The sequence below is a fragment of the Sander lucioperca genome, chromosome 1, assembly GCF_008315115.2.
Source record: "Sander lucioperca isolate FBNREF2018 chromosome 1, SLUC_FBN_1.2, whole genome shotgun sequence".
Lineage (NCBI taxonomy): Eukaryota > Metazoa > Chordata > Actinopteri > Perciformes > Percidae > Sander > Sander lucioperca.
In genome coordinates this window covers 43,731,601-43,754,804 of record NC_050173.1, presented here as the reverse complement: position 1 = coordinate 43,754,804, position 23,204 = coordinate 43,731,601, and the positions used below count along the sequence as shown (strand labels likewise).

The following is a 23,204-nucleotide window of genomic DNA, read 5'->3' as shown; positions in this document are numbered from 1 at the left end:
ACAGGAAGTGTGTGAGGAGGGACCTACAGGTGTGTAAGCACTCGGTGACAGTGGTGGCGTCGATCAGGTAGCCATCACACAGACGACATGTGATGTGGGCGTTGATATGACACAGCTTTATCTTCCTCGTCAGCATGTCGGGGTTCTGCTGAAGAAGAGAAAAACAACATTAGAGATTGAAGCTTACTGTACAACCCCGTCTCACAGCAGTTCGTGAAATGGTCACGTTATTTAATCTATTGATTTGTGTACACGGACACGTTTACATGTATCTCGTTTTTTTCGTGGTGGTCAGCACGTTTTTTTTAAACTAATGTATTCCAATGGGACGCATCTTTCGTGATCGCAGCACGACTACGGTAGCGAGTAGTATGAAATACCAAACATCCGCACAGGGAGGTTGGTCGGGGTGGTGGATGGGTCAAACAACACAGGACTTTCACCCCGGACACCGGGGATCGTGTCCCGGCGTGTGACGTTAACTTTCCCCGTTCTTCTTTTCCTAAACCCAACCTCCGTATAGATGCTTCCCATTACGTGCTGACCACCACGAAAAACGAGTTAAACATGTATAGATAGATTAAAAATTACGTGACCATGGGTGCCTGGATAGCTCAGTTGGTAGAGCGGGCGGGCCCGGGTTCGACTCCGACCTGCGGCCCTTTGCTGCATGTCAATCCCGCCTCTCTATCCCCTTTCGTGTCTTCAGCTGTCCTATGAAAATAAAGGCCTCAAATGGCCAAAAAATAATCTTAAAAAAAAATGATGTGACCATTTCGCAAACTGCCGCGAGACCGTGTTGCAATGCAAACTAACACGACCTGACTGAACAACATCTGCAGCTGACACAATGCAACACTGCAGACACTGAACAGCATTATTTGTTCTGATTTTCAGTTACATTGAATCATTATGAGAACATTAGGGCATCAGTTTAATTGGTAACAAACAAATTGTGTGCTGTTCCAAACATTTATATCATATAAATATATCAATATATCAAAACCATTTACACATTAAGACACAGACACTGTTATGTCTCTGCAGTCTGAGTAATTATAATACATAAATAATTTAGTTTGAACTAAACTACAAAAACGTCTAAGACTGAATGCATTTATTTTACAGGGAAACTGCTTCTTTTAGGGGAAAGAAAAATATCTAAAAACATTACCTACATGTAAACGAAGATAAAAGAATTCATAGACCGCTTTTACTGGGTCTTTTGTGACATTGTTTTAGAGGAACAGGCCCAATCTGTTATTAAACTGGGTGGCAGACTGCTCTGCGGGTACCACGGTGATCCCTTCCCGCAGAGGTTTTAGGTTCAATCCCTGCGGCCGCTAATCTGTCCTACTAGTCTGTGGGCGACAGTGTGCTACTTCCTACTCATTGTATGCTGCTCTACACTTATAGCTTAATGGCTAAAGTGTAAATTGCATAACATCACAGACGCTCAAATAAAAGAAGTTGTAAGCGTTTTTGAAAACACAGAATGCGAAAGACAGCAGATTGCAGCATGTGGGCAGAAGGGATATAAAAGAAATCTCCAATCCGTGATGGTTTTCAATCTGAACTTAATTTAGCCTCAATAACCAGGGACATCATTAAGGGTATGTTCTTCTTTTGTACTGTAGCAAGAAAGCACACGTAGGGCCCTATTTTAACAATCTAAGTGCTCGATGCTGTTTTAAGCCTCCAACATAGCCTTCCAGGCAGCTAACCCTAACCTTAACCCTAAACATAACCATTGCCATGCTGCCTGGAAGGCGACACTGGGGGCTTAAAACACCAAACACCGATCTAAGCGCACCGCGTGAAGCGCCTGGCGCAGGTGCGTTTAGTGCGTGTACGAATCCACTTTTGCTAGTTTGATGGCGGAAAAAAGGTTCAAAAGGGTTGTACTTAGTGTCTTCATTAATTCATAGGTGTGTTTTGGGTGTAACATGTAATAAACCAATCAGAGTGTCATCTCCCATTCCCTTTAAAAGCCAGGCGCGTTTGTACCTTGGCGCATTGCTATTATGGTGTATTTGCACCATATATTGCAATATTTTTATTTGTAATCTTTTGCATGTTTGTGTGCTGCTGTGTGCTTAACAAACATAGTGTGTGTGCGCTGTGCTCGAGCCGATAAAGCTGTTAAAATAACAATGAAATGCTGCGCTATTGACTTTAGACCAGGTTTTTGTTGGTCAATGGCGCGATCACTTTCTGCTGCCTTAAGATAGCAATACGCCAAGAATGCACCTGAACACACCTCCCTGTAAGACCAGCACAGCCATGGGCGGAAAGATGGCTGCAGGTGCATTTGCTATTTAAACAACGTGGGCGTTGGACGGGAAATTGACAACTGCGTCGGTCTTAAACTAGCAAAGACACTTGCGTCGGGCTTTGCGCTGCATTGATATCGAAACCAACATCATGCAATGTTTTCATTTCATAGCTACTGCTACGTTTAACATTTGAGTGAGTCAGTCACTCATTGATAAGTGAGTCCCATCTTTTTTGACCAATCATTGTTATCACATTTTGGTAGATATAAACAAAACAGGGAATCCATGCACATTGGGGACAGAATCGTTTTCCCAAAAAGAAAATATAATTCATATAAATCCGCAATTACACTGAGGTTAATCAAACACACAAAAGTATTTACACAATTCCTCCAAATACCTAGAATAATGCCTCCGAGTGAATAAGCCACTGCAAGTAAAACACAGCCATAATCACAACAAGGAACATTATGTTGGATATTACTGCAGCATTTTATGTCAGCTTGCTGTGCTTCAATGTCTTCTATGCCTCGTCTTATTGTACCCAAGGAGCTCGTTAGCTATTATCTCTGCTTTCCTGCCAACCACAGTCACTGTATCCTGTCCGTATTCATCTTCTGGTTGTGTGTCTTTTCGAAGAAAACTCACTCAAGAGTCTATTGCAGCACTAGTGGCCTGTTTGATAATGCTATTATAAACTCGGTGGTGCTTTTACTATAATCAGAGACAAACTTTCGGGTATGGGTCCACTATTCCACTTCACTAAGACATAAATGATCTCCACAACGTCCAATTGTTTGGCAGTACTTATCGTTAGGCAGGTAATAGTCATTTATTGCTTAGCTTTGTGCTACTTTTAAACCACAGTGAAGACCAAGTGAGCCAAGATCAGCTGCACCACACAGAGTCTTCAATTCAACATGTAGCTGCATGATCACAGTCAGACAAGCGGGGCTGACAGGGAGCTCAGTTGGTGATTCATGCTTTTAAAAAAAATGTAGGTGCTACAGTTACATTTACATTTATCGGCCGTGGCTTGGTAGCATTGCATTTCCCCTGACTCATTTCCTGGTTCTCCTTCTCCATAAACAACATGAAATTAAGGAGAGGGTTAACTTTTCCTGCTACAGATTTCCCACCGTGGTCAGAAAGCACAGGGGAGACACTTTATTTTTCCCACCATGCCTCTGGAGTCTGTACTTGCTCCGAAGCTAATCGCCGTCACTCGTTTCGAAGCTAATCCCCGTCACTCTCTCATTGGCTCTTCCACACACTCCCCACGCTCACACACACACACACACACCAGCCTTGGTATTCTCTTAAAGAGATCGACGCACACGCCAACGCACAAGTTTAAACTTCAGGCCACTTACATAGGCTGTGGTGAAAGCTCTGCGTCTACTAGCCTGTTAGCTCAGAAACACCCATCAGTGGCCGCCAACAGCAGATATGGTTTCTGTGTGTCCTTATTTCAATTACTACCAATGTGATTTTGTTTTACTAATTAGTGTCCAGAAGTGGATGCCAAAAAGTAACCCCAGTTCCCTCTCATGTTTTCAAACTCAACACCAGTTATTTCAACTGGGATCAGGTGGGATAATGTCCCCTCACTTATCAAAATCCCAGTTTTCTCTCCCCAATTTTGAAGTTTCACAGTTGCAGTTTGAGTGACTTGCTTTTAAACTTGTCAACCGTGTCCTCTGCTCAGCTTTTGTAATCCAGACGAACTTTGAGTTGATAAAAATACAGATACATACATCTATTTTGCAGATGTGTATTACATTCAATCGTTAAAAAAAAAAAAAAAAATCTATCTATCTATCTAACTGTGTGCTCACAGCGTCAAGGGCAAAAGTGTAGCCTGGGTTTTGCCTCTCAGGCTACATACAATCCAAAACACTTACCCTTCTCTGTATGTCAATGTGGAATATTTTCAAAAAAAGAACTGAAGATCAATCAAAGCTAAAGCAACGGGAAAATTGTCTTCATCTTTGCATATTGCTTTTTATGTTAAGTTATTGTGGCTAGGCCTGTCACTATAACAAATTTTGCTGGACGATAAATTGTCCCAGAAATGATTGCGATAAACGATAATATTGTCGTTCTGAGACCATTTTCATCTAATATAATGATAATGGCATAATAATGCAGGTACACCTTTTCAAAGATCAATACACTTTTATTTCTAAAGAATATTTAACACTGGAACTGGAAGACATTTTAAATAGCCACAATATGTCTTTGATCTCCTTTAGTACGTCGTCTTTCACCCCAGGTAATTCATACTGGCTGTCAAATGTTTGCAGCATTCGTCGAGTGTTTGTTTGTGCGATAGACTACGGGGGACGGGCCGACACCCACACACACACACAAACACTGGCGCACACACAAAAACTGGCGCACACACCAGACGCCAGCCACCACGTCACTTCTGTTTACTGATAGCTATCGTTTACCTCAGGCTAATTAATTAGCTAGTAAGTGGCGATTTCTGGCAGCCAGCCTTCCAAAAGAAAGCATAATGAAATTAAATAACTGATCATTAACCGTTGACCGACAAGCAGGTAACAGAGTCTCAGTTCACCGTCTGGGAGTCTCTGACACATTTTCCGCACTCTGTATCCGCGGACAGCTGTAGGCTTGTACCGGTTAATGTTCTGTGCATTGTCGGACACCTGCAGGTTGTCAACTGTGTGCTTTGGAATGAAAGGGAGAAAACAGGACGCTGAGTAACACGGCGGATATCGCTCATATACTTTTTGACGGCGCCTTAACTGCAAAGTGCCGCGGGAAACCCTGCTCCAACAACTAGCGTTTTCTCTGTCTCTCTCTCTCTCTCCCTCCCTCCCAGGAGTCCCGCCTCCCCCCACACAAGACCATGCGACTTACAAGAGGGTTCACTCCTCGTTACGCTAAGGAACCGAGAGTGGTCCTCCAGTCTCTTTGGTAGAGAGAGAGAGACAAGGAAAACAAACAAGTATGCAAATGGTAATTATTGCAGCCGGAAAAATTATCGAGCTCATTTTTTTTATCGTGCGATTAATTGATTTATTGACTATCGCCACAGGCCTAATTTTGGCTTGCTGCTTTATGTCCCAGAAACAGTGTAACAATACACACTTTTCAACCACTTAGCTGTCAGCCAACATATTAGCAATAACGATAAAAATAGACATAATGTGTAACTTTTTTAACTGATGGAGTTGCTCTTAAACTTATAAAAGAATGACCGTTACGAGCTTCTGTCTGTAAAAATCATCCTTTGTGATGTCATATCAAATAATTTTTATTATGTTTGCATTTGTTACACGCTAGATACACTGATATAAAGTGTATCGCCCAATCGATTTTGAAATAACGTCAAATCGTATTTTATTCCAATTAATCTCAGGTCACTGAAGGAAATAAATGAACAAACAGTAGAAATGCCCTAAAAAGTCAATAGATGTGGTAAATATTAGTTTATCATGACTCTTATAATCCAAACCAAATTGCTATTGACAGGCTAACTGACAGACTTTTTAATTAGGTAGATCCTACAGAGAATGTCTTCATCAGCGATAACTTCTAAAATAACAAGAAATTCAAAGAGAATGTCTGAGCTGCGGGTTTTTTAAAATAAGTTTTCTTTTGATGAAAGTCGACAGCCCTGTGGTATCAGTGTGAGTGTAGAGAGAGACGCCCCGAGGAGAGTGCTCGGCTGTCTGGCTCCACTCGTGGACTGACTCCTGAAGCTCTCCCTGAGTCATATTTGCATTAAAGATATCATACATTGATCTTATTTGATGTTTTTTGTCTACCCTACCTACTCTAAAGCTGACTGCTTCTGTCTCCTTCATCCGTCAAATCAACCAACAGTTTGTATTCAGCATATTTGCCAGCTGCAGCAGCTCCAGCATGCTTTAACAATAGGATAACACGCAATGAATGCACAACTGCTGCTATAGGTTTCTTGTGGAGAAATAACACGGAAACTAATAGACCAGCTCACTGGCCTGAGTGTGTGACGGGCTGACTAACTAACAGACTACAACAGAACAGAATCATCAGATGTGAAATTACACCCAGCAGCTTCCACTCAGATAATGGCTGGTTTGGCTGGTGACTTAGACACGGAGACAGCTGGCATCCATCATTTAGAGGCCCCAGCCTGTTCTGAAATCCTCGCTGACTGCTAAAACAAGGAAAGTGTCTCAACTCTGAGATAGAGGTGAAGAAGATAAAAGACACTAGATAAACAGAGAGGGTATAATTGTTGTCTTTGCAGACAGACAAGAGGCTCCGATGTCAGCTTTTCAAGAACTGCCTCATGACTTTTTTTTAAATGATTTCATGAAGCCAATATGTCAGAGTTAGAGTTACAGTATTCGTCAATTATTCAATTAAGTTGATCAACATACATGTGTGAAAGGGCAACTCCGGACCTGATTCTCTAGACATTGTCCAGAGTTCATATGAGAAAACAGCTTAAGTCATTTTAAGCAATTTCTCAAGAGGAAATTGCCAAATGTTCCATAAACCAGCTTCACAATTGTAAAGATTGGCTTTTTTTGTTTGTCTTCTATTGGGTTTTTAAAAGAAGCAATTTGAAGATGTTCCCTTGGGCGTCAGGAAATTGTAATGGGAATTTTTCACTATTTTCTGAGTTGGTACGCTACAGAATTGACATTTGAGATGCACATAAACAGGAAATTCTTTACTAAAGCTAAAGGCTGTTTATGCTTCTGCATCAAATTGACGGCGAACCCCCCTCCGAGCCCTCCGCTGTAGCTCGACGTGCACCCCTAAAAATTGGTAACTTCGCGTTGAAGCGACGCAGACCGCAATGACTGTGATTGGTCAACTGGTCCTGTGTGTTGATAGTCGGTTTTTCAAGCAGCCTACTGTGGGGAGTAGCAACATGTTAGTTCGCTGACATAAGCTTTGCAAATAAACTCAGACATATACGGAAGTGTGGTCCTTACCCCTAATACCGCCATGCGTCGACTGTGGATGGTGCAGCAGCCACGTCTCTTCCTGCGGTTGTGAGGCCGACAGTGTTAGCTCCTCATCATGGAGAGCCTCTCATTGGAGCCTGTGACAGAGAGAGAAAGCAAAGCTGTTAGAAAAGATTAATTCTGAAGTCTCACTGTTGATGTTACAATCTGAACATTGGGGCTTGGCAATATCCAAACATAGTATTCTTGGAAAGAATACCACCTATAACCAGGTAAAGGAGTAGTTCTACATTTCAGGAAATACACTCATTTGCTTTGTTGCCCAGAGTTAAAAGAGAAAAATCCATACCACTCTCATGCCGGTCTGTTTATATATATATATATATAAATAAATAAATAAATAAATAAATAAATAAATAAAGCATTCAGCAGTCGTTCAGCTTAGCTACCCACAAAGACTGGACTAGCCAGCACACTAGGGGTGCACGATATTGAAAAAAATGTGATATTGCGATATCGATAATGAATATTGCGATATCAATATTAATTTCGATATTTTTAAACATATGTAAAATTACCAAAGTTATGGGAAAACGCATCAAAATAGATTTATAACAAATAAAAGTTTTCTTACAACGCAAGGTTTATTTCAACTGACAGTCATATTGGACTGGTCCAACATGTCTCTACAGAACAGGACATGTTTTACTGCTTGGACAGTATAAAATAAATAAATAAAGAGCATGTCTACAGAAGAGGACATGTTGTACTGGTTGTATATACACGACTACAGTATAAAAAACAATGCAATGCACATCTGTTGGCTTAAAACCAAAGTATTTCCAAGCTACCGAGGAGGAGGCATTACCCTACAGTCACATTAGCTACAAGAGACAGCTACCATTCATTTTCAATGGGACTGGCCGTTTGGCCACGAGCGACTGCCAATCAGAGTGAAGGCAGCATGAGGGCAGCGTGGACGTATGTCAGTGGCTCAAGTCGAAGAAAATAATTCAAGATGGCGGACAACGCTTCAGGACATGGTATTTATGTATATATCTGATATGTTTGGCATTTAATCTCATATATTGTGTTACTTTTATCGAGAAATAAATACTTTTAAATCCAAAAACATCGTTCTTGTGACTTAACAATACCTCTGAAGTAACTTTTAAGACGTGGTTTAAGGTAGCACCGGAGAATTTCTGTTTACTGTTGCCAAGCAACCAGGGGTAGGCTAGGCACGCCCAGGAGGGCTTCATGTCGCTCTCTTTTGTAGCTAATACTTTTGGCCTCTAAAGTTTCTTTTCAATCTGTTATTTCGTCGTCTCCCAGAGCAACACTAATTTTCTTACTTTTGTGTTCTTTTTGCTCCACTCTTCGCTCTCTCTTTAGCTCCTTTCTTTTCTTTCTCTTCGTTTTATGGTTCTGCGGAGGCTCCACGGTATGTGCGTCGAGCATGTGGGTGTGTGTGGTAGAGCGAAGAAAAGGTGAGAGAGTGACGGCGATTTTCTTCGGAGCGAGTAGTGACCGTAGAGTGTTAGTGAGAGAAACTTAAGTGTCTCCTCTGTTCTTTCTGACCACGGTGGAAAATCTGTAGCAGGAAAAGTTAACCCTCTCCTTGATTTCATGTTTATGGAGAAGGAGAACCAGGAAATGAGTCGGGGGAAATACAACGCTACCAAGTGATGTGTATTTTTCAAGAGGTGAATCAAAGAGTATAGACGTAACAAGAGGAGAAACTCAATGGAACTGCAGCTCCGCCATCTTGGACTGAATGTAACACAACGTTCTATTGAGTTTCCCCTCTTGTTGCTTCTATAATCTTTGGGTACATGTCGGGCGGGATGCAACGCACTCAAAATATTGCGTAATTATCGCGAGACTTTCGGTATAATATCGCGATAACGATATTGAGTCGATATATTGTGCACCCCTACAGCACACCCAAAACTCACCAATTAGCACATTAAATATAAACGACAATTCACTGTTTTACGAGGGTTAAGCCCTGCTCTATTTCTTGACTGGGAGCAGTTTCCCGGAAACAACTGAGACTCCAAGAAGTTGGTGGTCCTGGTCAAGATATACCATGTCGCATAACACCTAGATAAAATGGCACGTTGTGATTTTGACACTTCGGTTTTTGTACAAAAATCTATGTATGAGATATAGTGGGTTAATTTAAGCGCTTTGGAGGTGCTCATAGGTGAACTTTATTACTTTTGGGCAGAACCAGGCTTGCCGTTACCAATCCATTTTCCATATTTATTGTCAAGTCTTCCGACTACTGCTTTTACTACAACCTCTACATTTGGTTTGCTTTTACTGGGCGACCAAAGCAAAACAAAGCTACCAACAGAGAGTCAAACTGAGATGGAAACTCCAAGGAATAAATACTTCACAGTACCACCCACACTGTTTGATTGACGAGCCAAATACCACAGCTATGAATGCTTGACAAAAAGAAAAAAAGAAAAAAGAAAAAAAAGATGATCCCATGTATTGCCACACACAAGTTTGATACTATACAGGGTTCCTGAAAGTTGTGGTTATCCTCCACAGAGGACAACAGATTTCGATCCTCCAGCAAGGCAGCAGTGACTGGTCACTGCCATCACTTTGTGATTCATTCCTTAATTGTAGGAGTCCGACCGCTCCAGTCACGATAGGAAAAGGGAATGCCTGGCGAACACCCACCACTCTTTCATCCTCCTCCTCCAAACACACGTACATACACAGTTTAAAATAAAAAATAAAAAGCTGCCTTTTAAGTCTCCGGTAACAACAGTAAGTCTGCCGGGCTGCCTCTGTCTGCTCATCAGACCGTGAAATTAGCCCAGTTTGTCGACAGAGATTAAATGTGGCGGTGGGCTGAGGAGGCTGCTGAGGACACACACACACACACACACACGCGCACACACACACACACACACACACACACACACACACACAGTACTGCTGCCTACGTATTAGAGAGCCGCCACGTGCTGATGAGCCTCACGCAGATGTTATCCTTACATGACGCCTGGCGACTCCTCTGTGATGTAATGTTTGCAATGTTTTATTCGTGCCTTGTTGGGGTTGAGTTGAGGTCAAGCAAAATTTAGGAATGTTTCCTTTTTCTTCGGTTTGGTTTGCTCAGACGGGTGTGGGAACATAAAACAACCCCAAATTGTTGAGGGATTAGAAAACAGATGTTGATATCTGCTATCAAGCAGGTACTTATACTTGAGAAGCTCAACATGTACCAAGGGCAGATGCCAAATGACAAAATAAAATACCTCATGAAGTGAGCAAAAAAAGCATATTTTGACTAGGGCTGCAGCATATGAGGGAAATATGCAGTTACGTTGTTCAATATCACGCTAACGATCTTACTTGCGATAAATGAACAGATATTAAACTGTGTACTCAGTTCTGCCTTTCAGCTGCTTTCAGAATTCTGCTAAAATACAACAAAATTGCTTGTTGAATTTACAACAAATTTAAAGAAATCATTTCCAACATTCTTATATTGAATTGAATATAAAAGGCACCACTAAAAAGAATGACAGTTACATTATAAAGGGCAGTTTTTTTATTTTATTTCAACTAACACAAAAATTCGGAAGTGTCTTTCGCAATATGTCGCAGCCTTTCACGATATGGTTATTGCGCCAGTTGATATCGCGATGACGACAAAAAACAATATATTGCGCAGCCCTAATTTTGACTATAGTGAGACAACACCAAAACACTCTAAACGTGCTACACTGTATACCCAAGAGCATGTGGACACCCAAACATGACACCCATGGGTTTGGCACTGAATGACGAGGCATTTTTCGATACTCGATGCTAAGGAGGCAATTCCGTCGGTGCCTAAAAAGGATTTATAACATAAAAGTAAGGGTTAGTGTCGGAGACACCCCACAAAAATAAACAATCCACCTCTGAGTTCAGTTCAGTTCAGAACTAAAGCTGCTGCATTCAGGGTCATTTGAGGGTACCAGTTGTGTGAATGCCAGTAAAATACATTAAAGTGCTCATATTATTAAGTGAATAACCGGGTTATGCCAGTTCTCCCCGTATACGTGAGCTAGGAAGAATGGGGAGAATGACTGGAGTAACTCTACCTCCGATACAGTAGGTGGCGCTCTGCCAACGCACAACGCTTTTTATTCCGGTTGACCTATGTCAACATTACACAGACCGACCACTAAATTTGTCAAATTTAACAACGTAATGTTTAATTTACACATTATTATTTCAGCGTAGGACAGCACAATGTTCCCGCCTGATGACTGACCTCTTGTTCGGCTCATTATGACGTTATCTGTAACCAGTGACGGGTGGAATTAGCAAGCTGACTTTGTTAGCGAGCTAACTAACATTAGCGTTAGCCAGAGGCCGCAGCGGGGGCTGCCCGGTCCCTCCACCTTTTTTGCCGAGACACAGCGTTGACAGCCCGGGAGATGGACAGTCGCTCCATCTCCAGCTGCTGCCTCAGCAGGGAGCAGAACAGACGGGCCGCAGGTTTTTTTTTTTAACCGGGGTAAAGTATTTACATGACGTTTGAGAAATCGGGGTATGGCCTTAAGCCGAATATAATTGTTTTTTTAAACTGCATGTAAACGCACTGAAAGACATTTAAGCTGTAAATAAGACTATATAAAACATTTACAGAAATACAACACAATGCAAATGCAAATAATTGTTATCATTACAGAATAATCTATTATTTTGTTTTTTTTTAACTAATTGCTTTATCATTTGGTCTATACCAGGGATCTTGGACAGGGGGTCGTGGGACCCCTAGGGGGTCCTCAGAGGCAATGCAGGGGGGCTTTCAAATTATTGTTATTTTTTTTTTAGGTTTTTTAAAAAAAATTACAAAGTCTTAACATGAATCCAACATAATATTAGCAAATGTAAATCCCCACTGCTAACTGGCCTATAGGTAAGGTAGATACTAAGGTAGTCATCCACAGATCCAGTTCATCCTAAGGATTTACTGTGCCACATGTATGTTTAACATTAAAACATGATTTATAAAATCATGCCAACAATTATTATTATTTGAATAGCTTAGTATTCTATGCAAAAAAAGGTATGTATAAAGGCTTTAGGCCGCCCTACACGTTATTGTAGGCCCAGTTTAGTATGCAACTTCATTTTATACAATATATGTAGTAGGGGGTCCCTGCTCCGTCTCTTTTTCAGTTAAGGGGTCTATACAACATCAGAAAGCGGTGAAAAAAGCCCAAGGTGACATTTTAAAAAGTCTTGTTTTGTCCTAAACCCATAATGACCCAAAGAATATCAGTAGAAGGCTAAAGAAACCACTGAATATTCACGTCTGAGAACTTTAGAAGCTTTAAAAATGACTCAAAACAATTAATCGATCATTAAAATTGTTGCCAATTAATTTTCTGTCTGTCCGCCAATTAACCGACGTATTATTGCAGCTCTAAAAACAAGTATATCCACAAAATAATCTGAGAAAGAACAGTTGAAAAAAAAATCAGCTTACATCAAGAAGTCCTATTTGTTACTGTTAGGAGCTCCAGAAGCCTCTCTGATATTCAGTCACAACATCAGATTGCTGCTAATGTTAACTGTAACCGTAGTGATTCACGATGAAACTGTGTTCAGCATCACGCATCCTCCCACTGAAACTTGTTGACTGAGCAGCAACCGCTTCCCACAAACCCACTGACGGTTCACACCACCGGTTCAGAAACCAGCTGATCTGGTTTTATCAATCATGTTCTATGACAGGAACAACAAACATCATCACAGCTGCCTACTTCCTTGTGTGTTGGATCCTGAACACGGTTCATATTTGAGCTGATTAAATACAATTAAAAAGGTTTTAAGAAAACACTAAAAACAACACCAGAAATTTGCTCTTGAAAACTTCAGTTAAAAAATGTTTAGCAACGATCTCAACATCGACATCTCAATCTATTTATTTTGGCTCAAAGAGAGGTACACGTTGTGGCATGTTTTCTTTATTGTCTGTCTGGTATCTTATCACTCTGAGCTGCAGAGGTTGCAGCTTGCTCACTCTCTAAAAAGGCCCTGATACGCCAAGCAGACGGTCAAGAACTAGTGGCGACAAAGGCAGACTGTGGCATCGCCTCACGTCGCCTTTGTCTTGGGCAAAAAAATGCCCTTGAACACACCGCAAAGACTACAGCCGACGGCCAACTACGCCTGAGTGAGAGGAAATTACTCCGGACATAACCGTTGCATTTACAGCATTACAAACTAGGTGTCTGCGGCGACGTTCCCGGCAAAAATCACAAGCAGCGGAGAGTTCGCAACGTATTTTCCATCATGCAGCAGTGGTTGGCCTGTCAGAGAGGGTAGGCGGAGCGAACATAGTAGACTTTTAAACCGTCTTAAACAGTTACTATGGCCGAACAAAGAAAAGAACGATGACTAAAGACGATAAAACTTCAAAAACAAGTGAAAGTGAGATCCAAAAAAAAAAAAAACACACAGCCATAGGTACTGCCAAAGAGAACGAAGCGGTGATCTTCGAGATTGTGACTTTAAGAAATATGTGTGTGACATTACAGATGCTATATGCATGTTTTTTTCATACAGTGTTTGGTAAATGAATGTGGCTATTTACATGATATTGTTCCCCTCCAGCTGCTTTGGCTCATTAAGGAGAAACAACAGTAGAACTAAATCAGATTTCTAGCAGAAAATGTTTCTACAACTACAAGAATTCCTCCCACAATAGGCTGAAGAGGATAACAGATATTACTGGTGACTGAGTCACTACAATTATTTTGTCCTGACTTTATTATGTCAAAATCTATTTATTTTTTTAAATCCACGAACTGACATTGGTTTCTAGTTGTCACTTTTACATGATTATTCTGTGGTCACAGCCAAATTGTCGAGACTGTGGCTCCAATCCACTGCTTAATAATGGTCGCTTGTAACACTGGTGAATGGGAAATTGTTGCACCAGTCACTCAGGATAAGAGGATCAGCTAAATGCCTTAAATGTGAAACGTTTTTGAGGGTTGATTTCCTTTCTGGTGCCCTTACGTAACAAAGTGAAAGCAAAGCAGAGTCTAGCTGCCTCTCAGAGGGGCAGAAATAGCAGCGCAGGTTTCAGTGGTCTAACTGTTTCAGGATCAGAGGTAGGGTTGGGTAACCGAAACTAGGGCTGCACAACCAATCACAATTGTATCGAAATTGCAATATGGACTAGTGCAATATCCAAATTGCAGGGGGGCGCAGTATTTGTTAATGGCAAAATATGTGTCCAACCATTCTGAATGAAGTACTGCGGTGCTGCAGAGATGTCCCGGCCTACAAATGGTATCCTAAAGACTAAAGAAAAACTCTTAGCGTGGTACAGTTCCTCGCAAAAATCACACTATAATCATTTTAATTTCTTTCAATGTTAATAATTTTCAATGAAAATAAGAATAATGATACAAAAACGATCATTCCCTCCAATATCGTGAATCATATCGCGATTAGATATTTTCCTCATATCATGCAGCCCTAACCGGAATCGGACCGCATAGGACGCAAATTTCAGTTGCTCATTTCGGTTCCACTTAATGCGTCGACTGAAATATTTCCCCTCTGTCGCTCCGAAACGGACGTAAAATATCACACTTTCTCTGTAGTCTACCATTAGCTAGCTACCATAAATGTAGGCTACTTTTAAAATGCCATATTTTCCCTCTGGGCTCACCTAAACGGACGTAAATGCATATTAACTATTCACTGCACTTGATCGCAAGTAAACATATTACATTTTTGATGTCATTTTTCAGTTTTTCAAGAATCGGTTTAGGAATCGGAATCGTTTTAAAAGTACCGGTTCAGTACAAACGACACCCAACCCTAGTCAGAGGTCACTTGCCCCCTCTTAAGTGCTAAATAAATAAATTGTAAACATGTACAAGATGGTGAACTGTGCAACTATGAATGGGAAACAAATTCACACATCTTCATTCAGTGCAGAGAAAGCTTTCCATCTTTCAGCCAAAGTTCTGATGCAATGCTAAATAGTTACTGTTACTATGATGAGGGATCTATTTTATTCACATAAGGACATGTGCTCCAAAAGCAATGTTTAAAATGCCAAATTTAGTTAAACAACAGGACACAATATGCAGTTGGCAGCATTTCAGTGTCCCAGGCACTGCTTGTTGTGAAGTGCAGCGCCAAAGCAACAACCTAAAGGCTGTTTTATGCTTCTGCGTCAACTCCACACCGTAGCTACGCCGTCGCTCCTATGGCGTCGTGACCCTTTCGGAGTTCTGCGTCGGGGTTTTGCGCGTTTCTTTGCATCGCGGTGCATTTCACCGCCAGAACGCTAGGGGGTGTGTGGTTTCCCCAGGGTCAATCTCTGCGAAACTATTTCCGACAAAAGAGAGAGAGCCAGTTCATGTTATTTTAGCAAGCAAACTTTAGCACAACTGCCCACAAAGTACTGCTTGCTGGCGAAGTGCTAATTTCAAAACGTTACTGACATATAGACACTTTACAAACGGATAACCCCGTCATTGATTCGACGCAGAAGCATAAAACAGCCTTAAGCCATCAAATACAACGCCAGAATAATTGAGATCAGGAGCAGGAAACATATTTTTGTCAATAGGCTAGAGACTCTAGTAAATACCAAAACTACTAGGGATGTCCTGATCAGCTTTTTTTGAAAATATTTAATATCTGCCGATACGATATTTGATCAGATAATAGAGCTGCGCATAGTTTTTTTGTTTACAAAAATAACTAAGTAAACAAAGTAACTGAAATATCTCTTAAGCTTGGATTAACTGTTGGTTGTTGTTAATGTCAACTTTCTTTTATGTGTGATGGGAGAGTGAAAACTGCATTCCTGGTGACTATGAGAAAAAGTTGCTCTGTGTACTAAAGTTAACTTTTGTTACTGTGGCAGTAGACAACTTTTGAGATATGATTTTGGTTTTTAAACATAATTACTGCCAGTAAAAACCTTTAATTCATTGCAATAAAAACAACAAATCAGATCAAATTAATTTTCACTACAAATGTACCGTTTCATTTTTGCATCGGGTTGTCTAAATTCATGAATCATCTGAATATAATATATACATATAATCCCCAAGAGTGCCAGTATGGATGGATAACCTGCAACAAGTGGTAAAACAGTTCCACATTTTCAGGTAAAAATTATGCAGGTGGGCCACAGGTGTAATAGAGGAGAAGACAAAAACAGAAGGACAAAATTTGAATAATATTTGGCACTGCAGTCTTGACTACATTACCTATATCTCTTTCCTTCACTCCACCCTCAGGATAAAATATAGGCTACATTTTTGTTGTCCCACTTCCAACAATGTCACACTCTGTTAGCATATGTTTACATACAGTATTTAAATACTGACATCCGAGTCTATAGTTTGGTGCTGTGACAAACAAAGAATGCACTCAAAGTTGTATGGCTTCCAGGTGGCAGCCACTAATAGAATGTAAGTCATGCCTTGAGCAATGCAAAAACACGGATAGAAGTCCTCTGGATACAGCCAAGTCTGGAGATTAACAACATTTGCAGTCAATCACGAGCTGCACAACTGTCTCAGTAGCTGATAAGTACACACACACTCTGGCATCACAAAGAGCCCCTGTTGGCCTGCCTGTGGGTATTGGAGTGTTTGGCCTCGGGATAAATTGGCTGCCAGCTGGCCACACTGAAGGCCTGCATCAGTGGACGGAGCCAGGAGGAGAGGCCTCTTCTTGTTGCGGGAGCTTTGGCTTCACTTCAACACACACACACACACACACACACACACACACACACACACACACACACACACACACACACACACACACACACACACACACACACACACACACACACACACACACACACACACACACACACACACACACACACACACACACACACACACACACACACACACACACCCCTAGGCCACACACTTTGACAAAAACAAGCACACAAAGTACACAAAAATTTCAACACGCTCTTGCCCAACTGTAAGCATTCACACAACCGCCGTCACACACAGGTATTGTCTCCTCTTAATTCTGTTTGATGGCCCTCAATCCTCCAGCCAGGATTCAATGCCTGGGGAAATCAGGCAGACAATAGACGCCATCCAAAGAGAAGCAGACTGCAGCCGGCCAGGAGGGCGTACGCGCTGCCAAGAAGCAGAAACACTTGAATAATTAAGCTTTGAGTTCAGGTCGTGAAGGCCAGGAGGAGTGAAGTTAGTGATGCTAATGTGTAATACGCCTCGCAGGTCAGACACAAACACGGAGAGAACAGACCCAAAAACTGAAACTCCTGGCTGCTTAGGTTTGTAAATATATGATGGGTTTCTTTTCAATGATTTTGAACAGTAGTGCCAAGTGTCAAAATCCTCCTGCTGGGGACTGAGGTAACATTTTTGCCCACTGGCAACTTCAGTAAACTATTTTCATTGTAAAAAAAATAAAAAATAAGGAAAATTTCAAACACTGTATGAACACTGAAAACTTTCCAGAAAGGCAACAGGTCACAACAGGCTACAAAACTGAAAAGCATATCTGATGCTATCAAATTTACAATAACAAAAATACATAGAATAATGAAAATAAAATGTATGCATTAGGAGTGTTTAAATTATTTCCACCTTGTCTACATTTAAACGTTCAAAGCACCAAACATTTATCATTCCGGTAATCGGCACTTCTGAGTGATGCCGCTGAATGTGCGTTTGCGTGTTAGACATGTTTCCATTCACATAAACTACAACGGTAGAGCAACGGCTACACGCCGTCCTTGTCTTAAGCCCCTGACACACCAACTCAACGGCCGACCGTTGGCAAAAAAGGCAGTCGGACTGATCAGTCGGCTCTCCGAGGTCCAAAAAGTGCCTCGGAACACACCGAAGCGACGCCGACTTGAGCGTACGTTCTGCGCATGCGCGAGACGTAATACGTCTCCATAACCGCAGGCGGCGCTAATCTGTATTGTCGCCCAAAAAATGAAAACTGGCAGCTGATTGGACGAACATGTCATGTGGGTCTGGCTGCTCCTGGATTTTTCAACCGGGCATAATGGCGACTCGTTCAGAATACGATCTCATATTTTACGAAGATAGTTCACCGAAATGTGTTTCTGAAAACATTTTAAGCGAGAAATAGGCCGTGCAGTTGCTGAATCTGTCTTCATTTCAGATTGACAAAGGTCAGTTTAGAAGATTTTCGTCAGATTATGAGAGGCTAATCCCGCTCGTCATTTCCGGGTTAGCACTCCACCAATCAGATTGGTCATTGAGTCCGACTGCCCGCCCTCCGACCCAGCAAGTCAGGTCGGCCAAAATGAAGGCTGACGGCTCCTCCGACGGACGACGGCACGGAACACTCCGAACAGACTCGAGTCACTGACCTCGCCAGACTGTCCGACGGCCGATTATCGGGTTGGTGTGTCAGGGCCATTATACAAAAAGTCTCTTCCAGAGGCAGACAAGAGACGCAAAGATTCAGCCATCTGATCCCACTCCCAAGATCAGCAAAGTCAAACCACCAGACAAAAACTTGTATTTTAACTGAAAGTTCAGTCTACACTCACTCACTTTGCCAGTTAACCTGGAAGCAATTATATATCTGACAAAAATGTATTAAGTCAGAATCCACCATTCATGCAGATTTTTTTAATTCACCAGATGTATCTGAAGTCATGCAAGCTAAAATAATTAGATCGACAAAAAATGATTTTGCATCTATTTGGATAATCGACTATTTACGTGATTTGTCAAGCATTTCTCAGAATGTCCGGACATTTAATTGACAAAAAGTTAGTCAAGAAAGCAAGGATTGTTAGTTGTAGCCCTAAACACGCTCTTTTCACACAGACCCTGGATATGAGACAATGTACACCGCAAGATATTCAAGATATTCTTTGTAATGTAATAACTTGACATTTTTTTGTCAAGCCCTGTTTTGAACATTCATACATCGGTAAAAAGGAGTGTCATACACATAATTTACAAACTACAAACTTAGAATGGAGCTAGGTGCTAAACAGGCAAATCAAGAGTTGCTTTTTGGTCACTTTAAGGTTTAGCGTAGCGCTCTACAATCAACTTCGACCACCTTTGTGATCACTGCATTTATGTTTGAGAACGCTAGAAGTCACTGTAATAAAACAGGGTTACTTTGGTTGGTTTAGAGTTAACAATGAATTATTTTTGCAACCAGTGTTCTTCCTAATTGTTTCCCTACAAACCAAAGGTCCAGGTCTGGCTCCTTAAAATGCACTTAAAGGGTAACTACCGTTTTTTTCAACCTGGACCCTATTTTTGTGTGCAAGTGACTGATAGGAACAACAATCTTTGAAATTCCAAAGAGAAGAAGAAGGTCCAATATTAAGCGTGAACGCTGTAACGGGCAGCCACAGACCGGGCTGCGAAGTAACCCTACGGGGCAAATGTTCAGCATCAGTTTGGTCCACTAAAAGTGCCTTTTTTTGCCAATAAAAGGCTTAGATTATTATTCTTAAGTGTCTGACAACATTATGGAAACAATCCCTACAGAGATAGACCCATTTAAAACCTCTTCAAGAGATTTCTGTTTAACCAGAAACAACTCTGAGGTCGCTAGCGCTAAACCCACCAGACTCCATTTAAAAAAGCAATACTTTTAGTGTGTGTAGAGCCAACATATTTGCAGATGTAAATAGGTTAACTATGTGTTTATTTCAACCAAAACTAGAGTTGTGATGGTTGGAAAAGTGGAAAGACGACCCAAGACGGCTTTTCATAGTTTTATTTTGTTTCTGTCGACTTTGAATGAGGTGTATTTTACGATGCTACAATTACTGTTTATTTACATGGAGTCTGGTGGGTTTAACTAACGAATTTTTGCAGATGTTTTTATGTTTAAAAAAAAGTAACTTACTCTTTAACAGAAAGGTCGACCTCCTTAGAAATCCTTTCCCGTCAGTGGCCAAACGAGCACTTTTGTGAAGGTAAATACAAACTGCATAATTGCCCTATTAACTGACATCGTAGCTTGTTTCGACCGCTGCTAACTGCAGCGATCTCGCTTAATACTGGACCAATGTCAAAGATTATTGTTCCCATCAGTCACTTAGACACAAAAACATAGGAAAATAGGGTCCAGGTTGAAAAAAAACCCTTTAAACAAAACACCAAAAAGGTTTATGTTATTTTCATAATTTATAAAAGCTCAAACATTTCAGACTCTTCGCTATAACAAACATGTGTTCAACGCATCCAAGGCCACAGCAATGACGCACGCCACATCTGTTTTAAACTACTCTGTTTGAGTAACTATCTATGAAGGCCAGGATGATCCTGTTATTGATCTCAGGACCTGATGCAATCAGCATGCAGAACATGGAGATCCTGTTTACTTACATGCAGTACCTTAAATGTTTTCCGCAAATTCAATACAGTGGGAGATTAGACGGGAAAAAAACAACCCATTTACAGATTCAGTGTGCTTATCTCTGGTAAAACATGGTATGTGCTGCTTGAAGTAGGCTGTGTGTCTGTGCCATGTGTGGGGACAAACAATAATGTGTGCACCAGTAGAGGTTTTCATCATACCAGTTTTAGTTTTACCACTCATGCTAAAAGGGTTGGGGATTCCCACTGGAACCCCTAGTACAAAACACTCATCATGGCACTGTAAGGAGCTTTGGATATACGTTTCCTCTAAACAGCATATGCTATTAGCATCGCCAAATGGGCTCGTTATCCAGCTCCTTCAAGTTATTAAAACACAGGCGCTATTATAGAGCACGTTGTGGTCTTACTGTGCACAGAGACAAGGACACAAACACAGCCAATATTAAGGAGAAGATATCAAACAGTCTTAACACCCAGAGGCTCAGGCACACATTGGCCACCCCAGGCGGCAGGAAGATTAAAATAAAAATATGATTCAAATGAGGAACAGAGGCTCTGAAGAAACATGTTGTGCCCTTCTCTGTTTCTCTCTATCCCCATCTGCTTAAGAAATACATCCTGATGATTACATTACGGCTGATTCAAATGATGAGACTTCACTTAACTTATTCATTCAGCTATTACACCAGGAAACCAGGGGAAATCTGTCTCTTTAGCTGCTAAACGCTCCTCTATGTTTACCAGTGTGTCTGTCTGCTGTTTGCTGCTAAGCAGGTAGTGCTTTTACAGCAATTTCTCTGAAATCAGCTGCCTGCTGCAGCTAAATACGACACTATGAGAGCGCTCAGAGTCAACCAAAACAGTAAGGTTAAGGACCGGACAGCTAAAATTGTTTAGCTTAAACTCACTTTGAAGCTGGGACCGGCAAATTCAGGTGATAATTCTCTGTAGGTTTGTCTTTATGAGCGACTCCTTTCCCGTTATTACTCCTTTTGTTTTGATTCCAGTGACATCTTCAGTGCTTGTAGCTGTGTTGTTTCTGCAGTGCCCTTCAAAAGATATCAGCTGTCAATTTAACTGAGAGTACAATTAGTACAATGATTGACACATGACTACGCTTCAGTTTATTCCAAACCAACATAAAATGCATTATAACCTAAGGGACTGGGGTGTTAAAGATGTTCAAATGAACCGGCTCCTACGAACCTGCTACAGGCTACATCAACACTGTTTTACATTAACGAGTGATAGAAAAGACATAGTTTCTATATGAATACAGATTTTTGAGGATTTAGGATCTTTTTTTTTAAGTCCCTAATGTTACGTTGTCAAATGGTCGACATGTTCATCATTAGGGTTCACACACAGCTCTGTTAAGCTCTTGATAAGAGCAGGGCCCTTGATCGGCCACACATCTTAGCCACAGCCCTTCCTAACTGATAACCTCTCTTCAACCTAACTGCCCTTTGGTCCAGAGGTTTGGGACGAACTCTGGCGATTCTCTGCAGGGTTGGGCGGCAGCGTGGCAGAGCGTCACTTAAATGGGCCATTTGTGTGACTTCCTATTGTGTACTTTAACCCCTCAATGTAGCACAAGTAGACTTTATATTTTACAATTATTGTTTTCCATCAGAGCGTTTTTATGATCTCAACATTTCCCGACTTCACTTGAAGGCAGCTTCATTTCACGAAGAAAGAGAAAAAGAGAAGGGAGGGAGGAATTGTGCATTGTGCTATAGTGTTGCAGGGAACAGTCAACTCCTGGCCTTTTTGTTTCAGTGAATCTGTCTCAACTTTTAGGCACTCCCCTGCGGCCCCCACCACCGCAGCCTAAACCCACTTGACTCCCCAATGGGAGGCAGGGCGCCAGATTCTGTCTGAATACAGCCTTATGATGCAGTTTTTGCTGTGAGAAGGGGAAAAACAATGATCATCAACTCCAAGAAACCTGGAAGATTAACACTGATTGGCTTCATTAATAATCAATGGTCAATTTGGCATGAATGCAATCCACCGGACAGTACTGATACCAACAAAAAGTACATTTTAATTAAGTAATTAAATAGGCCCTGCCTATGTAATCAGCACCACTGACTGCTTCTCCCAGAGTAAAGAAATAAGAGGATTTCAAGTTAAGCAGATGTAAAAGTTATTATTATTATTATTATTATTATTATTATAGAAATTCTGTGTTGGCAAGGGAACTGTACATTTTCTTTCACAACTGTTACACAATTGAATGAAACTGTCAAGATACCACATCTTTGGGCACTTGGGTAGCTCACCTGGTGCCCATATGTGTTTACTCCTCCACGCAGCGGCCGCAGGTTCGACTCCGACCTGCGGCCCTTTGCTGCATGTCATTCCCCCTCTCTCTCCCCTTTCATGTCTTCAGCTGTCCTATTTAAATAAAGACCTAAAGCTTTTTACCAAAATACGAGGCTGTGTAAGCCTTCAGAATATTTACTGTCACAGATATCAGGGCAGACAGATTAAACTGCACATTTAAAGTACTCTACTACGATTCAGCGTGACGGAATTATTATGAATTTCCTGTGTTACACTTCAGTGTTTATCTTGGCGTAGCAGATGAGTTGATA

General features: G+C 41.3%; 1 protein-coding gene across 2 annotated transcripts in view; it reads right to left on the bottom strand.

The window, feature by feature from the left end:
* Positions 1-23,204, bottom strand: part of LOC116062520 (polycomb group RING finger protein 3) — a 67,220-nt gene that overhangs the window by 28,605 nt on the left and 15,411 nt on the right. The window contains exons 2-3 of one of the 2 annotated variants that reach the window (XM_031317220.2): positions 7,241-7,350; positions 28-145 (exon numbers count right to left, since the gene is read on the bottom strand). In XM_031317220.2, coding sequence (XP_031173080.1) covers positions 28-145; positions 7,241-7,255 — 133 coding nt within the window. In that variant the 5' untranslated portion in view covers positions 7,256-7,350. Of the gene's footprint in view, positions 1-27; positions 149-7,240; positions 7,351-23,204 lie in introns of both variants that reach the window. The other variant, XM_031317219.2, reaches the window with a different exon arrangement.